The sequence below is a fragment of the Odontesthes bonariensis genome, chromosome 5, assembly GCF_027942865.1.
Source record: "Odontesthes bonariensis isolate fOdoBon6 chromosome 5, fOdoBon6.hap1, whole genome shotgun sequence".
NCBI lineage: Eukaryota > Metazoa > Chordata > Actinopteri > Atheriniformes > Atherinopsidae > Odontesthes > Odontesthes bonariensis.
The window spans coordinates 41,367,094-41,387,945 of record NC_134510.1 but is presented as its reverse complement, the minus strand read 5'-3'; the positions used below and the strand labels follow the sequence as shown (position 1 = coordinate 41,387,945).

The window sequence follows — 20,852 nt, the reverse complement described above, 5'->3', positions numbered from 1 at the left end:
CCTCTGCTCCTTTACCTGCCATCTCCCCTGGTCCTTTACCTGCCATCTCCTCTGCTCCTTTACCTGCCATCTCCCCTGGTCCTTTACCTGCCATCTCCCCTGGTCCTTTACCTGCCATCTCCCCCGGTCCTTTACCTGCCATCTCCCCTGGTCCTTTACCTGCCATCTCCTCTGCTCCTTTACCTGCCATCTCCCCTGGTCCTTTACCTGCCATCTCCTCTGCTCCTTTACCTGCCATCTCCCCTGGTCCTTTACCTGCCATCTCCCCCGGTCCTTTACCTGCCATCTCCCCCGGTCCTTTACCTGCCATCTCCCCTGGTCCTTTACCTGCCATCTCCTCTAATCCTTTACCTGCCATCTCCCCCTGTCCTTTACCTGCCATCTCCCCTGGTCCTTTACCTGCCATCTCCCCTGGTCCTTTACCTGCCATCTCCTCTGCTCCTTTACCTGCCATCTCCCCTGGTCCTTTACCTGCCATCTCCCCCGGTCCTTTACCTGCCATCTCCTCTGGTCCTTTACCTGCCATCTCCCCTGGTCCTTTACCTGCCATCTCCTCTGGTCCTTTACCTGCCATCTCCCCATGTCCTTTACCTGCCATCTCCTCTGGTCCTTTCCCTGCCATCTCCTCTGGTCCTTTACCTGCCATCTCCCCTGGTCCTTTACCTGCCATCTCCTCTAATCCTTTACCTGCCATCTCCCCTGGTCCTTTACCTGCCATCTCCCCTGGTCCTTTACCTGCCATCTCCCCTGGTCCTTTACCTGCCATCTCCTCTGGTCCTTTACCTGCCATCTCCCCTGGTCCTTTACCTGCCATCTCCTCTAATCCTTTACCTGCCATCTCCCCTGGTCCTTTACCTGCCATCTCCCCTGGTCCTTTACCTGCCATCTCCTCTGGTCCTTTACCTGCCATCTCCCCTGGTCCTTTACCTGCCATCTCCTCTAATCCTTTACCTGCCATCTCCCCTGGTCCTTTACCTGCCATCTCCCCTGGTCCTTTACCTGCCATCTCCCCTGGTCCTTTACCTGCCCCTGGTGGAAATGTGCTGGAGGAACTCTTTCCGAACAGTGAAACTTTCTCACCTTGTAAACATCAAAGTTGTCGATGATCGCGTCAAAGCAGGTGTAGAGGTCATTGAGCACGGTCACCACCTGAACACAGACACACAAAGGAGTTAGAAACACACCCTTTACCCTCTGAAAGCTGCACACAGAAGCAGCCTGAACAGAAACAGTCTGAACTCTGAGGGGTTCGCAGCATCAGACAGCAGGAGTGCTCACCTGCATGGGAGTGCTCTCTGCGGATAAGGCGGTGAAGCCCACGATGTCGCTGAAGTAGATGGTCACCGAGTCGAAGGCTTCGGCCTGAACGGTCTCTCCACGCTTCAGCTGCTCCGCCACCGGGCTGCAGACACAGAGACGCATGGGTAAGGGTAGCCAGTGGAGCTAAGGGTAGCCAGTGGAGCTAAGGGTAGCCAGTGGAGCTAAGGGTAGCCAGTGGAGCTAAGGGTAGCCAGTGGAGCTAAGGGGAGCCAGTGGAGCTAAGGGTAGCCAGTGGAGCTAAGGGGAGCCAGTGGAGCTAAGGGTAGCCAGTGGAGCTAAGGGGAGCCAGTGGAGCTAAGGGTAGCCAGTGGAGCTAAGGGTAGCCAGTGGAGCTAAGGGGAGCCAGTGGAGCTAAGGGTAGCCAGTGGAGCTAAGGGTAGCCAGTGGAGCTAAGGGTAGCCAGTGGAGCTAAGGGGAGCCAGTGGAGCTAAGGGTAGCCAGTGGAGCTAAGGGTAGTTAGTGGAGCTAAGGGTAGCCAGTGGAGCTAAAGGTAGCCAGTGGAGCTAAGGGGAGCCAGTGGAGCTAAGGGTAGCCAGTGGAGCTAAGGGTAGTTAGTGGAGCTAAGGGTAGCCAGTGGAGCTAAGGGTAGCCAGTGGAGCTAAGGGTAGCCAGTGGAGCTTAAGGTAGCCTGTGGAGCTAAGGGTAGCCTGTGGAGCTAAGGGTAGCCAGTGGAGCTAAAGGTAGCCAGTGGAGCTAAAGGTAGCCAGTGGAGCTAAGGGTAGCCAGTGGAGCTAAGGGTAGCCAGTGGAGCTAAAGGTAGCCAGTGGAGCTAAGGGTAGCCAGTGGAGCTAAAGGTAGCCAGTGGAGCTAAGGGTAGCCAGTGGAGCTAAGGGTAGCCAGTGGAGCTAAAGGTAGCCAGTGGAGCTAAGGGTAGCCAGTGGAGCTAAAGGTAGCCAGTGGAGCTAAGGGTAGCCAGTTGAGCTAAAGGTAGCCAGTGGAGCTAAGGGTAGCCAGTGGAGCTAAAGATAGCCAGTGGAGCTAAAGGTAGCCAGTGGAGCTAAAGGTAGCCAGTGGAGCTAAGGGTAGCCAGTGGAGCTAAGGGTAGCCAGTGGAGCTAAAGGTAGCCATTGGAGCTAAGGGTAGCCAGTGGAGCTAAAGGTAGCCAGTGGAGCTAAGGGTAGCCAGTGGAGCTAAGGGTAGCCAGTGGAGCTAAAGGTAGCCATTGGAGCTAAGGGTAGCCATTGGAGCTAAAGGTAGCCAGTGGAGCTAAGGGTAGCCAGTGGAGCTAAGGGTAGCCATTGGAGCTAAGGGTAGCCAGTGGAGCTAAGGGTAGCCAGTGGAGCTAAAGGTAGCCATTGAAGCTAAGGGTAGCCAGTGGAGCTAAAGGTAGCCAGTGGAGCTAAGGGTAGCCAGTGGAGCTAAAGGTAGCCAGTGGAGCTAAGGGTAGCCAGGTACTTACTGAGGTAGTATCTGGTACAGCAGAGTCTCGGCCTTGCGCTTCTCCTCATGATAAGCCTGAGTCCGTTCCTCCACCAGCTCCTCCAGGTTGTTGGCGTACTGCTCCATGCGGGACAGCAGATTATCCAGGATGTTGCTTCTGGACTCCCTGAACACACATTCATTAATTTATTCATCCCTGAGGGGGAAATTACAAGCAGTTCCGGTACGATCCATCCAGACAGAAAACATAAAAACAAAACAAGGGACACGGGTGACCGTGGCATGCAGCTCAGTGATAAGCGCAGCCAGATAGGAGAAAAGGTACCACATTAGGTGAGAGGAGGAGAAAAATCATATTTCACACTTTACCCTTACCAGGATACAGTTTGAGATTGCAAGAAAAAAAAAACTCAGCACAAAAACAGCAAAACATACACACAACATGAAGCATTGGGACCGGTGAGGAGGTGTGGGAATTGCGTGTGTTCATCATGTGTGTGTGTGTGCAAGTAAGTCAATGAAGCACTGTCTCAGAGGCCATTGTCCTTGATAATGCGATGGAAAGTTTATCAGCCAGCCTAAACAGTTTCCACAGGAGTCCCGGGGAAGGGGAGGCAGAGCATCTTATTTACATAGCAGCCAGGAGAAGCTGCAGCTGGCAGCCAAGGCCAGCACAGGGGAGCCAGATTGAGATAACAAAAATTGTTTGGGTCAGGCAGACTCTTCATTTTTTCCGCCTGCCTTGAAGTCTTTGCTGGTGCGTCTCATGGTGAATCCAAACACCCAAATTGTGGAATGTAAAGCCAAATTCCAGGACCTTTCCGCCCGGTCCGAGCGATCAGCTTTCTCCCAGATTTATTCCATTTCTCTTCTGAGTCCAGGAACCTCAGCCAGCCTGCGAACCTGTGTAAGGGTCGCATGCAGCTTCCGATTCTGCTCACGTGGCAACTCAGTCTGAGTGTTGATTGCTCTGCCGACCCCCTCAAACGCTGCTGCCCACGTTTTCTTCATTTCTTGATATGCCAGGTATCCTCCAACTCCAAACAGCAGGAAACCAAGTATCATAAATCCAAATGTGTATAAATCTTCAACATCCTCGACTGACAACATCGACAAGCACACAATCCTCCACTTCCCCAGGAGTCCATAGAGTATCCAGTGAAGAATGTCCCAGGGCATGAGGGTTCTCCTTCTCCCAACTTTGCATTTTGATCAATTGACCAGCTGACCAGATCCATAATTCTTGAATTCGTACGATATGTATCAGTGTGGGATCATTTCTGGTCATATAATCACAATAAATAGTTATTAGATTGGAAAATAAGCCTAAAAAATGTTAAATATGTGTTGAATACATTGTTACTGGTACCTGAGAGGTGTATTTAATGATGTATGGTTTTTTGTTGTTTTTTTTTGTTTTGTTTTTTGATGTTTTTTTGTTTTTTTTGGACATGCATACACTTGGTTTTTCATGTGGCAGCCCCGGTTCCAACTGACTTTTTCTTTTCATCTTCTACATGTGATCTGCGAAACTGTATTTGTCTTGTACCAACTAAAACATTAATAAATATTTGAATTTAAAAAAACAAAAAAAACAAACAAACTCAGACACGCTGCAGCAGGGCAGAAAAGGGAGGGAGGGGAGACAGAGAGAAATGCGTCCTCCTTCACCGAGTGACATCACCTGTGACATCACCTGACCTGTGACATCACCTGTGACATCACCTGACCTGTGACATCACCTGTGACATCACCTGTGACATCCTCTCTTACTTGTTGTGTTTGCGCAGCAGCATCCGGATGTGGTTGAAGTCGGGCCTCTCCGTCGGCTCCTCGGCCCAGCAGCGCTGCATCAGCTGACCCAGCTCCGGGGTGTGGCTCTGCGGGTCCACGGTCGGCCTCAGGCAGGGCCACTCGCCCAGGATCACCCGGTCCACGATCTCTGTGGAGACGTTCAACGGGTTAGAGACCGAACACAGGAGGAGGTTAAGACTGAAGACAGAAAGCAGCTCAATGATTCATTCCTGCATCATTGTGTTCCTCCTGCTGGACAGGTAGCGCAGACGTTCGAAAGTCAAGTGACTCAACCGAAAGAGATGAGCAGATGATGGAAGATAAAACGGATAAAAAGAATAAAACATCATTAAAGAAGGTTAAAGACGAGCTGCTGACTGGTTCAGATGGTCCAAAGACAGAAAGAGAATAAATCTGAGCTGTTCTGGCCACATCAGGACATCCAGCTGTGGTGAAACCTTCACATATGGGCCCCTGAGTCTTACCTTTGGGGCTGAGCGGGTCCCCCTCCAGGTGGAAGGCTCCCCGCCGCAGCGCCACCTCCTGGAGGATGATACCGAAGCTGTAAACGTCTCCTTTCTGGGTTCCCTTAGGGGGAGGAGCCTCCATCCGGAGCAGCTCCGGGGCCATCCACAGCTTCTCTGAGGAAATCAGATCATTAGGGAAGAGTTTTACTGTTCTTCCAGAGAAGGAGAAGAAGAAGAAGAACTCTACAGAAGGAGAAGAACTCTACAGAAGGAGAAGAAGAAGAAGAACTCTACAGAAGAAGAAGAGGAACTCTACAGAAGGAGAAGAACTCTACAGAAGAAGAAGAGGAACTCTACAGAAGGAGAAGAAGAAGAAGAGCGGTTAACGTCCGCCGGCAGCAACTCACGGGCGTAGAAGGCGTGGGCGTTGCTCCCCGAGTCGCTCTGCGAGCGGAAGCTGGACAGACCGTAGTCGGTGATCTTCAGGACGAAGCGGTTGTCGACGACGCAGTTGGACGACTTGAGTTTTCCGTGAGAAGAGATGACGCTGTTGTGGAGAAACACGGCGCCCTGCAGGGAGAGCAGGTGAGGGAGAGGTTTCACTCAGGTGAGGGACAGCTGTCACTCAGGTGAGGGACACCTAGGGACAGCTGTCACTCAGGTGAGGAACACCTAGGGACACCTGTCACTCAGGTGAGGAACACCTAGGGACAGCTGTCACTCAGGTGAGGGACACCTAGGGACAACTGTCACTCAGGTGAGGGACACCTAGGGACAACTGTCACTCAGGTGAGGAACACCTAGGGACAGCTGTCACTCAGGTGAGGGACAGCTGTCACTCAGGTGAGGGACACCTAGGGACAACTGTCACTCAGGTGAGGAACACCTAGGGACAGCTGTCACTCAGGTGAGGGACACCTAGGGACACTTGTCACTCAGGTGAGGAACACCTAGAGACAGCTGTCACTCAGGTGAGGGACACCTAGGGACAGCTGTCACTCAAGTGAGGAACACCTAGGGACAGCTGTCTCTCAGGTGAGGGACAGCTGTCACTCAGGTGAGGGACACCTAGGAACACCTGTCACTCAGCAGGAAGTTACCTTGATGATGTCATTGATGAGGGAATATTTGAACATCCACTCCAGGGTGATGCTGTCGTTCTCCAGGATGTCCTGAGACACAGAGAAGAGTTCAGGTGCAGGAGAAGGTGGAGAGACAGGTGAAGAAGGTGGAGAGACAGGTGGAGAAGGTGGAGGAGAAGGTGAAGAAGGTGGAGAGACAGGTGAAGAAGGTGGAGAAGGTGGAGAGACAGGTGGAGAAGGTGGAGGAGAAGGTGAAGAAGGTGGAGAGACAGGTGGAGAAGGTGGAGGAGAAGGTGAAGAAGGTGGAGAGACAGGTGGAGAAGGTGGAGGAGAGACGTGGAGGAGCGGGTGGAGGAGGTGGAGAGACAGGTGGATGAGAAGGTGGAGAGAGGTGGAGGAGCGGGTGAATGAGAAGGTGGATCTACCTGCAGACTGCCCCGGGGGCAGTACTCTGTGACGATGCAGATGTTCGGCGGGTCGATGCACGCCCCGATGAACCTGGTCAGGTGCTCGTTCTGAACATCTCGCATCTGCAGAGACATCAAAGTCACACAGGAAGCCTGGAGCACCTGGAAAACCTGGAGCCTGGAAAACATGGAGTACCTGGTCCAGAGTTTTCCAGGTTTTCCAGGACAGCAAAAACAATTTCCTTTCAAAACGGCAGTTTCAAGCTAGCTACAACAAGGGTAGGTTCACTTCCTGTTTTCAAAACAAAAGCACCAATTGTATGGTAATGGCTTTCACTGCAGTATGCAGTATGTAGTATGTAGTATGCAGTATGCAGTTTGTAGTATGTAGTATGCAGTATGTAGTATGCAGTATGCAGTATGCAGTTTGTAGTATGTAGTATGCAGTATGTAGTATGCAGTATGCAGTATGTAGTATGTAGTATGCAGTATGCAGTATGCAGTATGTAGTATGTAGTATGCAGTATGTAGTATGCAGTATGTAGTATGCAGTATGTAGTATGCAGTATGCAGTATGTAGTATGCAGTATGCAGTATGCAGTATGCAGTATGTAGTATGCAGTATGCAGTATGCAGTATGTAGTATGCAGTATGCAGTATGCAGTATGTAGTATGCAGTATGCAGTATGTAGTATGTAGTATGCAGTATGCAGTATGCAGTATGTAGTATGCAGTATGCAGTATGCAGTATGCAGTATGCAGTATGTAGTATGCAGTATGCAGTATGTAGTATGCAGTATGCAGTATGCAGTATGTAGTATGCAGTATGCAGTATGTAGTATGCAGTATGCAGTATGCAGTATGTAGTATGCAGTATGTAGTATGCAGTATGCAGTATGCAGTATGTAGTATGCAGTATGTAGTATGCAGTATGCAGTATGCAGTATATAGTATGCAGTATGTAGTATGCAGTATGTAGTATGCAGTATGTAGTATGCAGTATGCAGTATGCAGTATGTAGTATGCAGTATGCAGTATGCAGTATGTAGTATGCAGTATGCAGTATGTAGTATGCAGTATGTAGTATGTAGTATGGAAGTACGTAGTATGCAGTTTGTAGTATGGTAGTATGCAGTATGCAGTATGCAGTATGTAGTATGCAGTATGGAAGTATGTAGTATGCAGTATGGAAGTATGCAGTATGCAGTATGTAGTATGCAGTATGGAAGTATGTAGTATGCAGTATGGCAGTATGTAGTATGCAGTACGGTAGTATGTAGTATGCAGTATATAGTATGCAGTACGGTAGTATGTAGTATGCAGTATGTAGTATGCAGTATGTAGTATGCAGTATGCAGTATGCAGTATATAGTATGCAGTATGTAGTATGCAGTATGTAGTATGCAGTATGTAGTCTGCAGTATGCAGTATGCAGTATGTAGTATGCAGTATGCAGTTTGCAGTATGTAGTATGTAGTATGCAGTATGTAGTATGCAGTATGCAGTATGTAGTCTGCAGTATGCAGTATGTAGTATGCAGTATGTAGTATGCAGTATGCAGTATGCAGTTTGCAGTATGTAGTATGTAGTATGTAGTATGCAGTTTGCAGTATGTAGTATGTAGTATGCAGTATGTAGTATGCAGTATGCAGTATGTAGTATGCAGTATGCAGTATCCAGTATGTAGTATGCAGTATGCAGTATGCAGTATGCAGTATGTAGTATGTAGTATGCAGTATGCAGTATGCAGTATATAGTATGCAGTATGTAGTATGTAGTATGCAGTATGCAGTATGTAGTATGCAGTATGCAGTATGCAGTATGCAGTATGTAGTATGTAGTATGCAGTATGCAGTATGCAGTATATAGTATGCAGTATGTAGTATGTAGTATGCAGTATGCAGTATGCAGTATGTAGTATGCAGTATGCAGTATGCAGTATGCAGTATGTAGTATGTAGTATGCAGTATGCAGTATGCAGTATATAGTATGCAGTATGTAGTATGCAGTATGTAGTATGCAGTATGAAGTATGCAGTATGCAGTATGTAGTATGCAGTATGCAGTATGCAGTATGTAGTATGCAGTATGCAGTATGTAGTATGCAGTATGTAGTATGTAGTATGGAAGTACGTAGTATGCAGTTTGTAGTATGGTAGTATGCAGTATGCAGTATGCAGTATGTAGTATGCAGTATGGAAGTATGTAGTATGCAGTATGGAAGTATGCAGTATGCAGTATGTAGTATGCAGTATGGAAGTATGTAGTATGCAGTATGGCAGTATGTAGTATGCAGTACGGTAGTATGTAGTATGCAGTATGTAGTATGCAGTATGTAGTATGTAGTATGCAGTATGTAGTATGCAGTATGTAGTATGCAGTATGCAGTATGCAGTATGCAGTATATAGTATGCAGTATGTAGTATGCAGTATGTAGTATGCAGTATGTAGTCTGCAGTGTGCAGTATGCAGTATGCAGTATGTAGTATGCAGTATGCAGTTTGCAGTATGTAGTATGTAGTATGCAGTATGTAGTATGCAGTATGCAGTATGTAGTCTGCAGTATGCAGTATGCAGTATGTAGTATGCAGTATGTAGTATGCAGTATGCAGTATGCAGTTTGCAGTATGTAGTATGTAGTATGCAGTATGTAGTATGCAGTATGCAGTATGTAGTATGCAGTATGTAGTCTGCAGTATGCAGTATGTAGTATGCAGTATGCAGTATGCGGTATGCAGTATGTAGTATGCAGTATGCAGTATGCAGTATGTAGTATGTAGTATGCAGTATGTAGTATGCAGTATGTAGTATGCAGTATGTAGTATGCAGTATGTAGTATGTAGTATGTAGTATGCAGTATGCAGTATGTAGTATGCAGTATGCAGTATGCAGTATGTAGTATGCAGTATGCAGTATGTAGTATGTAGTATGCAGTATGCAGTATGTAGTATGCAGTATGCAGTATGCAGTATGCAGTATGCAGTATGCAGTATGCAGTATGCAGTATGCAGTATGTAGTATGCAGTATGTAGTATGTAGTATGCAGTATGCAGTATGCAGTATGTAGTATGCAGTATGTAGTATGCAGTATGTAGTATGCAGTATGTAGTATGCAGTATGCAGTATGCAGTATATAGTATGCAGTATGTAGTATGCAGTATGTAGTATGCAGTATGTAGTATGCAGTATGCAGTATGCAGTATGTAGTATGCAGTATGCAGTATGCAGTATGTAGTATGCAGTATGCAGTATGTAGTATGCAGTATGTAGTATGTAGTATGGAAGTACGTAGTATGCAGTTTGTAGTATGGTAGTATGCAGTATGCAGTATGCAGTATGTAGTATGCAGTATGGAAGTATGCAGTATGCAGTATGTAGTATGCAGTATGGAAGTATGTAGTATGCAGTATGGCAGTATGTAGTATGCAGTACGGTAGTATGTAGTATGCAGTATATAGTATGCAGTACGGTAGTATGTAGTATGCAGTATGTAGTATGCAGTATGTAGTATGCAGTATGCAGTATGCAGTATATAGTATGCAGTATGTAGTATGCAGTATGTAGTATGCAGTATGTAGTCTGCAGTATGCAGTATGCAGTATGTAGTATGCAGTATGCAGTTTGCAGTATGTAGTATGTAGTATGCAGTATGTAGTATGCAGTATGCAGTATGTAGTCTGCAGTATGCAGTATGTAGTATGCAGTATGTAGTATGCAGTATGCAGTATGCAGTTTGCAGTATGTAGTATGTAGTATGTAGTATGCAGTTTGCAGTATGTAGTATGTAGTATGCAGTATGTAGTATGCAGTATGCAGTATGTAGTATGCAGTATGCAGTATCCAGTATGTAGTATGCAGTATGCAGTATGCAGTATGCAGTATGTAGTATGTAGTATGCAGTATGCAGTATGCAGTATATAGTATGCAGTATGTAGTATGTAGTATGCAGTATGCAGTATGTAGTATGCAGTATGCAGTATGTAGTATGCAGTATGTAGTATGTAGTATGCAGTATGCAGTATGCAGTATATAGTATGCAGTATGTAGTATGTAGTATGCAGTATGCAGTATGCAGTATGTAGTATGCAGTATGCAGTATGCAGTATGCAGTATGTAGTATGTAGTATGCAGTATGCAGTATGCAGTATATAGTATGCAGTATGTAGTATGCAGTATGTAGTATGCAGTATGAAGTATGCAGTATGCAGTATGTAGTATGCAGTATGCAGTATGCAGTATGTAGTATGCAGTATGCAGTATGTAGTATGCAGTATGTAGTATGTAGTATGGAAGTACGTAGTATGCAGTTTGTAGTATGGTAGTATGCAGTATGCAGTATGCAGTATGTAGTATGCAGTATGGAAGTATGTAGTATGCAGTATGGAAGTATGCAGTATGCAGTATGTAGTATGCAGTATGGAAGTATGTAGTATGCAGTATGGCAGTATGTAGTATGCAGTACGGTAGTATGTAGTATGCAGTATGTAGTATGCAGTATGTAGTATGTATTATGCAGTATGTAGTATGCAGTATGTAGTATGCAGTATGCAGTATGCAGTATATAGTATGCAGTATGTAGTATGCAGTATGTAGTATGCAGTATGTAGTCTGCAGTGTGCAGTATGCAGTATGCAGTATGTAGTATGCAGTATGCAGTTTGCAGTATGTAGTATGTAGTATGCAGTATGTAGTATGCAGTATGCAGTATGTAGTCTGCAGTATGCAGTATGCAGTATGTAGTATGCAGTATGTAGTATGCAGTATGCAGTATGCAGTTTGCAGTATGTAGTATGTAGTATGCAGTATGTAGTATGCAGTATGCAGTATGTAGTATGCAGTATGTAGTCTGCAGTATGCAGTATGTAGTATGCAGTATGCAGTATGCGGTATGTAGTATGTAGTATGCAGTATGCAGTATGCAGTATGTAGTATGTAGTATGCAGTATGTAGTATGCAGTATGTAGTATGCAGTATGTAGTATGCAGTATGTAGTATGTAGTATGTAGTATGCAGTATGTAGTATGTAGTATGCAGTATGCACTATGCAGTATGTAGTATGCAGTATGCAGTATGCGGTATGTAGTATGTAGTATGCAGTATGCAGTATGCAGCATGTAGTATGCAGTATGTAGTATGCAGTATGTAGTATGTAGTATGTAGTTTGTAGTATGCAGTATGTAGTATGCAGTATGTAGTATGCAGTATGCAGTATGTAGTATGTAGTATGCAGTATGTAGTATGCAGCATGTAGTTTGTAGTATGCAGTATGTAGTATGTAGTATGCAGTATGTAGTATGTAGTATGCAGTATGCAGTATGTAGTATGTAGTATGCAGTATGTAGTATGCAGTATGTAGTATGCAGCATGCAATATGTAGTATGTAGTATGTAGTATGCAGCATGTAGTTTGTAGTATGCAGTATGTAGTATGCAGTATGTAGTATGTAGTATGTAGTATGCAGTATGTAGTATGTAGTATGCAGTATGCAGTATGTAGTATGCAGTATGCAGTATGTAGTATGCAGTATGCAGTATGTAGTATGTAGTATGCAGTATGTAGTATGTAGTATGCAGTATGTAGTATGCAGTATGCAGTATGTAGTATGTAGTATGCAGTATGCAGTATGTAGTATGTAGTATGCAGTATGTAGTATGCAGTATGTAGTATGCAGTATGCAGTATGTAGTATGCAGTATGTAGTATGCAGTATGCAGTATGCAGTATGTAGTATGTAGTATGTAGTATGCAGTATGTAGTATGTAGTATGCAGTATGCAGTATGTAGTATGCAGTATGCAGTATGTAGTATGCAGTATGCAGTATGCAGTATGCAGTATGCAGTATGCAGTATGTAGTATGCAGTATGCAGTATGCAGTATGTAGTATGCAGTATGCAGTATGCAGTATGCAGTATGTAGTATGCAGTATGCAGTATGCAGTATGCAGTATGTAGTATGCAGTATGTAGTATGCAGTATGCAGTATGTAGTATGCAGTATGCAGTATGTAGTATGCAGTATGTAGTATGCAGTATGCAGTATGCAGTATGCAGTATGTAGTATGTAGTATGCAGTATGTAGTATGCAGTATGTAGTATGTAGTATGTAGTATGCAGTATGTAGTATGTAGTATGCAGTATGTAGTATGCAGTATGCAGTATGTAGTATGTAGTATGTAGTATGTAGTATGCAGTATGCAGTATGTAGTATGCAGTATGCAGTATGTAGTATGCAGTATGTAGTATGCAGTATGCAGTATGTAGTATGCAGTATGTAGTATGCAGTATGTAGTATGCAGTATGTAGTATGCAGTATGCAGTATGCAGTATGCAGTATGTAGTATGCAGTATGTAGTATGCAGTATGTAGTATGCAGTATGCAGTATGTAGTATGCAGTATGTAGTATGCAGTATGCAGTATGCAGTATGTAGTATGCAGTATGCAGTATGTAGTATGCAGTATGCAGTATGCAGTATGTAGTATACAGTATGTAGTATGCAGTATGCAGTATGTAGTATGCAGTATGTAGTATGTAGTATGCAGTATGCAGTATGTAGTATGTAGTATGTAGTATGTAGTATGCAGTATGTAGAACCCTCAGAACCATCGGAACCATCGGATACTCACATGTTTGAGCTCAAAGAGGACGTCCCTGTTCAGCTCGATTCGCTTCCTGTTGGCGTATTTGATGGCCACGATGTTTCCCTGGAACAAACCCAACAGACGTTATTTTCAGGTTACAGAACCGTGATCATCTCATCGTCCTGTTGGACTCTAACAGGACGGTTTCCTGGCTCCTCCCACAGACTGACGCAGGTTTTATGGTAAATAATCAGAAACAGGTGAACATGTTTTTAGCTTTTAAACATGCTGTGAACACCAGGAAGCTGCAGACACATCCCGGCTCCTTCACCTTGTAGTATCCGGTCTTTGCAAAGACCTGCAGGTTTCCGTCCGCCGTCATCAGGGAGCCGTAGTTTGAGCCTCTCTGAGGACAGAAACACATCCGATCACAGAGCTGCTGTTAAAACCAGGAGCATCCTGATGCAGCTGAAGGTCTGGGGGGGGTCAGGTGGGCCTGCAACATCCCAGAGCTGAGCTGCTGGAGGCCCGGCCTGTGAGACGCTCACCAGCGACAGCGTGATCCTGCTGCCGCTCCGCAGCACTTTGTCCATGTTGCTCATCTGGACGTCGTCCCAGGAAATCCTCCAAAGCTGAGCCACCAGCTCCTTCTCCAGCTTCATCCTCCTGCAGCAGAGAGGCTCAGTGAGACAGCAGCTAACGGCTAATAACCGCTAATAACCGCTAATAATCAGGTAAATAATCAGACAAATAATTTAAATAAATAATTCAGATAAATAATAATAATAATAATAATAATAATAATAAATTTTATTTTTAAAGAGGCGCCTTTCTGGACACTCAAGGTCACCTTACAAAATATGGATAAAAACATCAAAATAAAACACATCAATATTAAAAGAAGTAAAACACCAGAAATCAATAAAATGAATAAAACACAGAAAATCATTTACAACAAAAAAGGGGGCAGGGAATTGTATCAGATGGAATAGGCAGTTTTAAACAGATGAGTTTTGAGGTGATTTGAAATGGGGGAGTGTGTCTGTGTTTCTGAGCAGGGGTGGTAGAGAGTTCCAGAGGCGGGGGGCAGAGCGGCTGAATGCTCTGCTGCCCATGGTGGTGAGACGGGCGGAGGGGATAGACAGGTGTGTGGAAGAAGAGGATCTGAGAGAGCGGGAGGGGGTGGAAACATGGAAGAGATCTGACAGATATGGGGGGGAGAGATTGTGAAGGGCCTTGAATGTTACTAGGAGAACTTTGTATTGAATACGGAACTGAACAGGGAGCCAGTGGAGCTGTTTGAGGACAGGGGTGATGTGGTGGATAGAGGGGGGTTCTTGTAATAATGCGGGCAGCTGAGTTCTGGACCAGTTGAAGTTTATGGAGTGATTTTTGAGGGAGGCCAAAGAGGAGAGAGTTACAGCAGTCCAGGCGGGAGGTGACGAGGCTGTGGACAAGGATGGCAGCAGTGTGGGGGGTAAGGGAGGGGCGGAGGCGGTTGATGCTTCGTAGGTGGAAGTAGGCTGACCGGGTAATGTTATTGATATGGGATTGAAAGGATAGTTGTCAATAGTGAGTGGGAAGCTGTTGGTTTTGGATAGAGTGGATTTTGTGCCAAAGAGGAGAACCTTCAGATTCAGATAAATAATTCAGAGAAATAATAATAAATAATAAGATGACAGACAGATTCCTTCCTCTTCCTGCTCCTGTGAGGAAGTCATCAGGTGCATGAGGCAGCATTAGCATTAGCATTAGCATTAGCATTAGCATTAGCATTAGCATTAGCATTAGCATTAGCATTAGCAGCTCTCACCTGCAGATGAAGATGGTGACGGTCATGGTCATGGTGAGGATGAAGAAGACCACGATGGAGACCATCTGGTGGATGGTGATGGTCCCTGTCAGAGAAACAAAACAGTTAGAGAGGCCGATGTTCTTCCAGAAGCTGCTCAGCATCTAACAGTTTATTCTGAGAACATGTGGGAATAAGACACATGTTCTCAGAGGCCTGAAGACGGCTGGTTTATTCTGAGGGAACACTTTCTGAGGATCATTTATCCCGAAGGATCACATGATCAGACTGAATCCACCATCAAAGACAGAAAACATGAAGAAGAGCGTTCAGGACGGATGAAGGACAAAGATCTTCATGTTTTCTGCTCCAGAGCTTAACCTGCAGATATGAATCCAGTCTCCCATCTGACCACTAGATGGCAGCAACGCTGCAGAGTGTCAGTCAGTCTGCATCAAACAAACAGAGCTGCTATAATATTATTATATATATTATATTATATTATTATATATATTATATTATATTATAATCATCAGAAATCCTGTTTCAATATTCTAAACTTGGATGTTTCTCATCTTCAGCTACTTCCTGTTCATGTGAAACTCCTGAATTCTGACTGATTCTTTCTGCTGATCTCTGAACTCTGACTGGTTCTTTCTGCTGATCTCTGAACTCTGACTGATTCTTTCTGCTGATCTCTGAACTCTGACTGGTTCTTTCTGCTGATCTCTGAACTCTGACTGGTTCTTTCTGCTGATCTCTGAACTCTGACTGGTTCTTTCTGCTGATCTCTGAACTCTGACTGGTTCTTTCTGCTGATCTCTGAACTCTGACTGGTTCTTTCTGCTGATCTCTGAACTCTGACTGATTCTTTCTGCTGATCTCTGAACTCTGACTGGTTCTTTCTGCTGATCTCTGAACTCTGACTGGTTCTTTCTGCTGATCTCTGAACTCTGACTGGTTCTTTCTGCTGATCTCTGAACTCTGATTCTTTCTGCTGATCTCTGAACTCTGACTGGTTCTTTCTGCTGATCTCTGAACTCTGACTGGTTCTTTCTGCTGATCTCTTAACTCTGACTGGTTATTTCTGCTGATCTCTGAACTCTGACTGGTTCTTTCTGCTGATCTCTGAACTCTGACTGATTCTTTCTGATGATCTCTGAACTCTGACTGGTTCTTTCTGCTGATCTCTGAACCCTGACTGATTCTTTCTGCTGATCTCTGAACTCTGACTGGTTCTTTCTGCTGATCTCTGAACTCTGACTGGTTCTTTCTGCTGATCTCTGAACTCTAACTGATTCTTTCTGCTGATCTCTGAACTCTGACTGGTTCTTTCTGATGATCTCTGAACTCTGACTGATTCTTTCTGCTGATCTCTGAACTCTGACTGGTTCTTTCTGGTACTGACTGGTTCTTTCTGACTGGTTCTTTCTGGTACTGACTGGTTCTTTCTGACTGGTTCTTTCTGACTGGTTCTCTGTTACTGACTGGTTCTTTCTGGTACTGACTGGTTCTTTCTGACTGGTTCTCTGGTACTGACTGGTTCTTTCTGGTACTGACTGGTTCTCTGTACTGACTGGTTCTTTCTGTCTGGTTCTTTCTGACTGGTTCTCTGTACTGACTGGTTCTTTCTGTTACTGACTGGTTCTTTCTGACTGGTTCTCGGTACTGACTGGTGAGGCAGGCGGGGTTGTCGTTCTTGAAGCCGCAGACGGGAACATCCAGAGGAGGAGCTCCGCCCAGCCAGTGCAGCGCTGTTCCAGGAACCTCCGTCAGCTGCTCCTGGGAGCTGTTGTACTCCATCACGATCTGACAGCAACAACAACAACAGCGTTCAGCTCAGTTCAGCTCAGTTCAGTTCAGCTCAGTTCAGTTCAGTAGTTTAGTCCAGTTCAGCTCAGCTCAGTTCAGTCCAGTTCAGTTCAGTTCAGTTCAGCTCAGCTCAGCTCAGTTCAGCTCAGTTCAGTTCAGTTCAGTTCAGCTCAGTTCAGTTCAGTTCAGTCCAGTTCAGCTCAGTTCAGTTCAGTTCAGTTCAGTTCAGCTCAGTTCAGTTCAGTTCAGTTCAGTCCAGTTCAGTCCAGTTCAGTAGTTTAGTCCAGTTCAGCTCAGCTCAGCTCAGTCCAGTCCAGTCCAGTCCAGTCCAGCTCAGCTCAGCTCAGTTTAGTTTAGTTTAGTTTAGTTTAGTTTAGCTCAGCTCAGCTCAGCTCAGTTCAGTTCAGTTCACCTCAGTTCAGTTTAGTTCAGTTCAGCTCAGTTTTACTCAGCTGTTCGGTTCAGTTCAGCTCAGTTCAGCTCAGTTTAGTCCAGTTTAGTTTAGTTTAGTCCAGTTCAGCTCAGCTCAGCTGTTCGGTTCAGCTCAGTTCAGTTCAGTTCAGTTTAGTCCAGTTTAGTCCAGTTCAGCTCAGCTCAGCTCAGTTCAGCTCAGCTCAGCTCAGTTCAGCTCAGTTTAGTCCAGTTTAGTTTAGTTTAGTCCAGTTCAGCTCAGCTCAGCTCAGCTCAGCTCAGCTCAGCTCAGTTCAGCTCAGTTTAGTCCAGTTCAGTTCAGCTCAGCTCAGCTCAGCTCAGCTCAGGTCAGCTCAGTTTAGTCCAGTTCAGCTCAGCTCAGCTCAGCTCAGCTCAGCTCAGGTCAGCTCAGTTTAGTCCAGTTCAGCTCTTACAGTTCTGATGGGCTCATTCCTTCATGCAGCCTCCAACAGCAGCTACACAGTCAGATTAATGATGGAAATGAACAGTTCTTTTAAGTAATCTGTGGGTGAGTCAGTCAGTCAGTCCTGTTAATGTCATAATATCACCTGTGAATCTTAAAGAAAAGATCATGTGTTTGCAGCAGAATGAATCAGAAATAAGTTCACCTGGAAGATGCTGCTGTTGGTGTCGGTCAGGTCCCACAGAGCGAAGTCCGTCTCACGGTCCCCGTTCTCATCGAGGTGGACCAGCCCGGTTACACCTGAGGGCAGTTACAGAAGGGGGGGCAGTTACAGAGGGGGGCAGTTACAGAAGGGGGCAGTTACAGAAGGGGGGCAGTTACAGAAGGGGGCAGTTACAGAGGGGGTGCAGTTACAGAGGGGGGCAGTTACAGAAGGGGGCAGTTACAGAAGGGGGGCAGTTACAGAAGGGGGCAGTTACAGAAGGGGGCAGTTACAGAAGGGGGCAGTTACAGAGGGGGTGCAGTTACAGAAGGGGGCAGTTACAGAAGGGGGCAGTTACAGAAGGGGGCAGTTACAGAAGGGGGGCAGTTACAGAAGGGGGCAGTTACAGAGGGGGTGCAGTTACAGAGGGGGGGCAGTTACAGAAGGGGGGCAGTTACAGAGGGGGGGCAGTTAGAATACAGAAGAACCTCGGGGCAAATGCTTAGTGTGAGCAGCAGGAATCATCGTTTTATCTTTCAGTCTGCTGTGATGATCCAAACCTAAAAAACTCAGATTAAATCCATCGGTTCATTAGCTAAGGTTAAATCATTAGCTCAGATTAAATCATTAGCTCAGATTAAATCATTAGCTCAGATTAAATCCATCAGATTTATTCAGGAACTGATTGGTCGATAACTCATACTTATCGACCAATCAGAGGAAGCAGATTTAGATGAAGTTCAGTCTGTCAGAGGCAGCATATACTGAAGCTGATTCCACTGCAAACTGAGCAGACAGGAGGGGGGTGCAGGTGCTGAGTGTGTGTGCATGTGAGCGCGCACGTGTGTTTGCTGGGAGTGTTTCAGGATGGAAAACTGAACAGGGCCATCAGCAGGTTAATTACAGGCAGTTAGAAGTCAGTGCGTGTGCTCAGGCTGATGAGGGTCTGAGCGTCCATTAGGGCCCAGACGGCTCGTCTCCGTGGCAACAGAGCACCTGGGTCAGAGAGGGCAGACTGTGATTGGTCAGGGAGGTCACCTGAAGAGGACTGCTTCTACCTCAGAGCGTCACGGCAGAATGTGTTTTTTTTGTTTGTTTGTTTGTTTGTTCTCTGTTTGTTTTTGTTTGTGTGTTTGTTCTCTGTTTGTTTGTTTGTTCTCTGCTTGTTTGTGTGTGTGTTTGTTCTCTGTTTGTTTGTTTGTGTGTTTGTTCTCTGCTTGTTTGTTTGTGTGTTTGTTCTCTGCTTGTTTGTGTGTGTGTTTGTTCTCTGTTTGTTTGTTTGTTTGTGTGTTTGTTTTCTGCTTGTTTGTTTGTGTGTTTGTTCTCTGCTTGTTTGTTTGTGTGTTTGTTCTCTGCTTGTTTGTGTATGTGTTTTTGTTCTCTACTTGTTTGTTTGTTTGTTTGTTCTCTGCTTGTTTGTTTGTGTGTGTGTTTGGTCTCTGCTTGTTTGTGTATGTGTTTTTGTTCTCTACTTGTTTGTTTGTTTGTTTGTTCTCTGCTTGTTTGTTTGTGTGTGTGTTTGTTCTCTGCTTGTTTGTGTGTTTGTTTGATTGTTTGTTCTCTGTTTGTTTGTTTGTTCTCTGCTTGTTTGTGTGTGTGTTTGTTCTCTGCTTGTTTGTTTGTGTGTTTGTTCTCTGCTTGTTTGTGTATGTGTTTTTGTTCTCTGCTTGTTTGTGTGTGTGTTTGTTCTATGCTTGTTTGTTTGTGTGTTTGTTCTCTGCTTGTTTGTGTGTGTGTTTGTTCTATGCTTGTTTGTTTGTGTGTTTGTTCTCTGCTTGTTTGTGTATGTGTTTTTGTTCTGTACTTGTTTGTTTGTTTGTTCTCTGCTTGTTTGTGTGTGTGTGTTTTCTCTGCTTGTTTGTTTGTGTGTTTGTTCTCTGCTTGTTTGTGTATGTGTTTTTGTTCTCTACTTGTTTGTTTGTGTGTGTGTTTGTTCTCTGCTTGTTTGTGTGTTTGTTTGATGGTTTGATTGTTTGTTCTCTGTTTGTTTGTTTGTTTGTTTGTTCTCTATTTGTTTGTTTGTGTGTTTGTTCTCTGCTTGTTTGTTTGTTTTTGTGTTTGTTCTCTACTTGTTTGTTTGTGTGTGTGTTTGTTCTCTGCTTGTTTGTTTGTTTGTGTGTTTGTTCTCTGCTTGTTTGTTTGTTTGTGTGTTTGTTCTCGGCTTGTTTGTGTGTTTGTTCTCTGCTTGTTTTTGTGTCTGTTCTCTGCTTGTTTGTTTGTTTGTTTGTGTGTTTGTTCTCGGCTTGTTTGTTTGTTTGTTTGTTCTCTGCTGGTTAGTTTTTGTTCTCTGCTTGTTTGTTTGTGTGTTTGTTCTCTGTTTGTGTGTTTGCTCTCTGCTTGTTTGTTTGTTTGTTCACGGCTTGTTTGTTTGTTTTTGTGTTTGTTCTCTGCTTATTTGTTTGTGTGTGTTTGTTCTCTCTTGTTTGTTTGTTTGTTTGTGTGTTTGTTCTCTGCTTGTTTGTTTGTTTGTTTGTGTGTTTGTTCTCTGTTTGTGTGTTTGCTCTCTGCTTGTTTGTTTGTTTGTTCTCGGCGTGTTTGTTTGTTTTTGTGTTTGTTCTCTGCTTGGTTGTTTGTTTGTTTGTTTGTTCTCTGCTTGTTTGTTTGTGTGTGTGTTTGTTCTCTCTTGTTTGTTTACTTGTTTGTGTGTTTGTTCTCGGCTTGTTTGTTTGTTTTTTGTATGTTTGTTCTCTGTTTGTTTGTTTGTTTGTGTGTTTGTTATCTGCCTGTTTGTGTGTGTGTGTTTGTGTGTTTGTTCTCTATTTGTTTGTGTGTTTGTTCTCTGTTTGTTTGTTTGTGTGTTTGTTCTCTGCTTGTTAGTTTGTTTGTGTGTTTGTTCTCGGCTTGTTTGTTTGTTTGTTTTTGTGTTTGTTTGTGCTCTGTTTATTTGTTTGTTATCTGCCTGTTTGTGTGTTTGTTCTCTGCTTGTTCTCTGCTTGTTTGTTTGTTTGTGTGTTTGTTCTTGGCTTGTTTGTTTGTTCTCTGCTTGTTTGTTTGTGTGTGTTTGTTCTCTCTTGTTTGTTTGTTTGTGTTTTTGTTTTCTGCTTGTTTGTGTGTTTGTGTGTTTGTTCTCTGCTTGTTTGTTTTTGTTCTCTGTTTGTTTGTTTGTGTGTTTGTTCTCTGCTTGTTTGTTTGTGTGTTTGTTCTTGGCTTGTTTGTTTGTTTGTGTGTTTGTTTGTGTGTTTGT

The 20,852-nt window shown here is 44.6% G+C and overlaps 1 protein-coding gene across 1 annotated transcript in view; it reads right to left on the bottom strand.

Moving 5' to 3' along the window:
* LOC142380502 (atrial natriuretic peptide receptor 1-like) overlaps window positions 1–20,852 on the bottom strand; it is an 82,640-nt gene that overhangs the window by 3,671 nt on the left and 58,117 nt on the right. The window contains exons 6-19 of the mRNA XM_075466403.1: window positions 17,672–17,766; window positions 16,493–16,628; window positions 14,841–14,925; window positions 13,576–13,693; window positions 13,359–13,433; window positions 13,073–13,150; window positions 6,469–6,573; window positions 6,062–6,133; window positions 5,369–5,531; window positions 4,980–5,135; window positions 4,474–4,642; window positions 2,720–2,866; window positions 1,279–1,402; window positions 1,081–1,149 (exon numbers count right to left, since the gene is read on the bottom strand). Of these exons, the coding sequence (XP_075322518.1) occupies window positions 1,081–1,149; window positions 1,279–1,402; window positions 2,720–2,866; window positions 4,474–4,642; window positions 4,980–5,135; window positions 5,369–5,531; window positions 6,062–6,133; window positions 6,469–6,573; window positions 13,073–13,150; window positions 13,359–13,433; window positions 13,576–13,693; window positions 14,841–14,925; window positions 16,493–16,628; window positions 17,672–17,766 (1,592 nt within the window). The remainder of the gene's footprint in view (window positions 1–1,080; window positions 1,150–1,278; window positions 1,403–2,719; window positions 2,867–4,473; window positions 4,643–4,979; window positions 5,136–5,368; window positions 5,532–6,061; window positions 6,134–6,468; window positions 6,574–13,072; window positions 13,151–13,358; window positions 13,434–13,575; window positions 13,694–14,840; window positions 14,926–16,492; window positions 16,629–17,671; window positions 17,767–20,852) is intronic.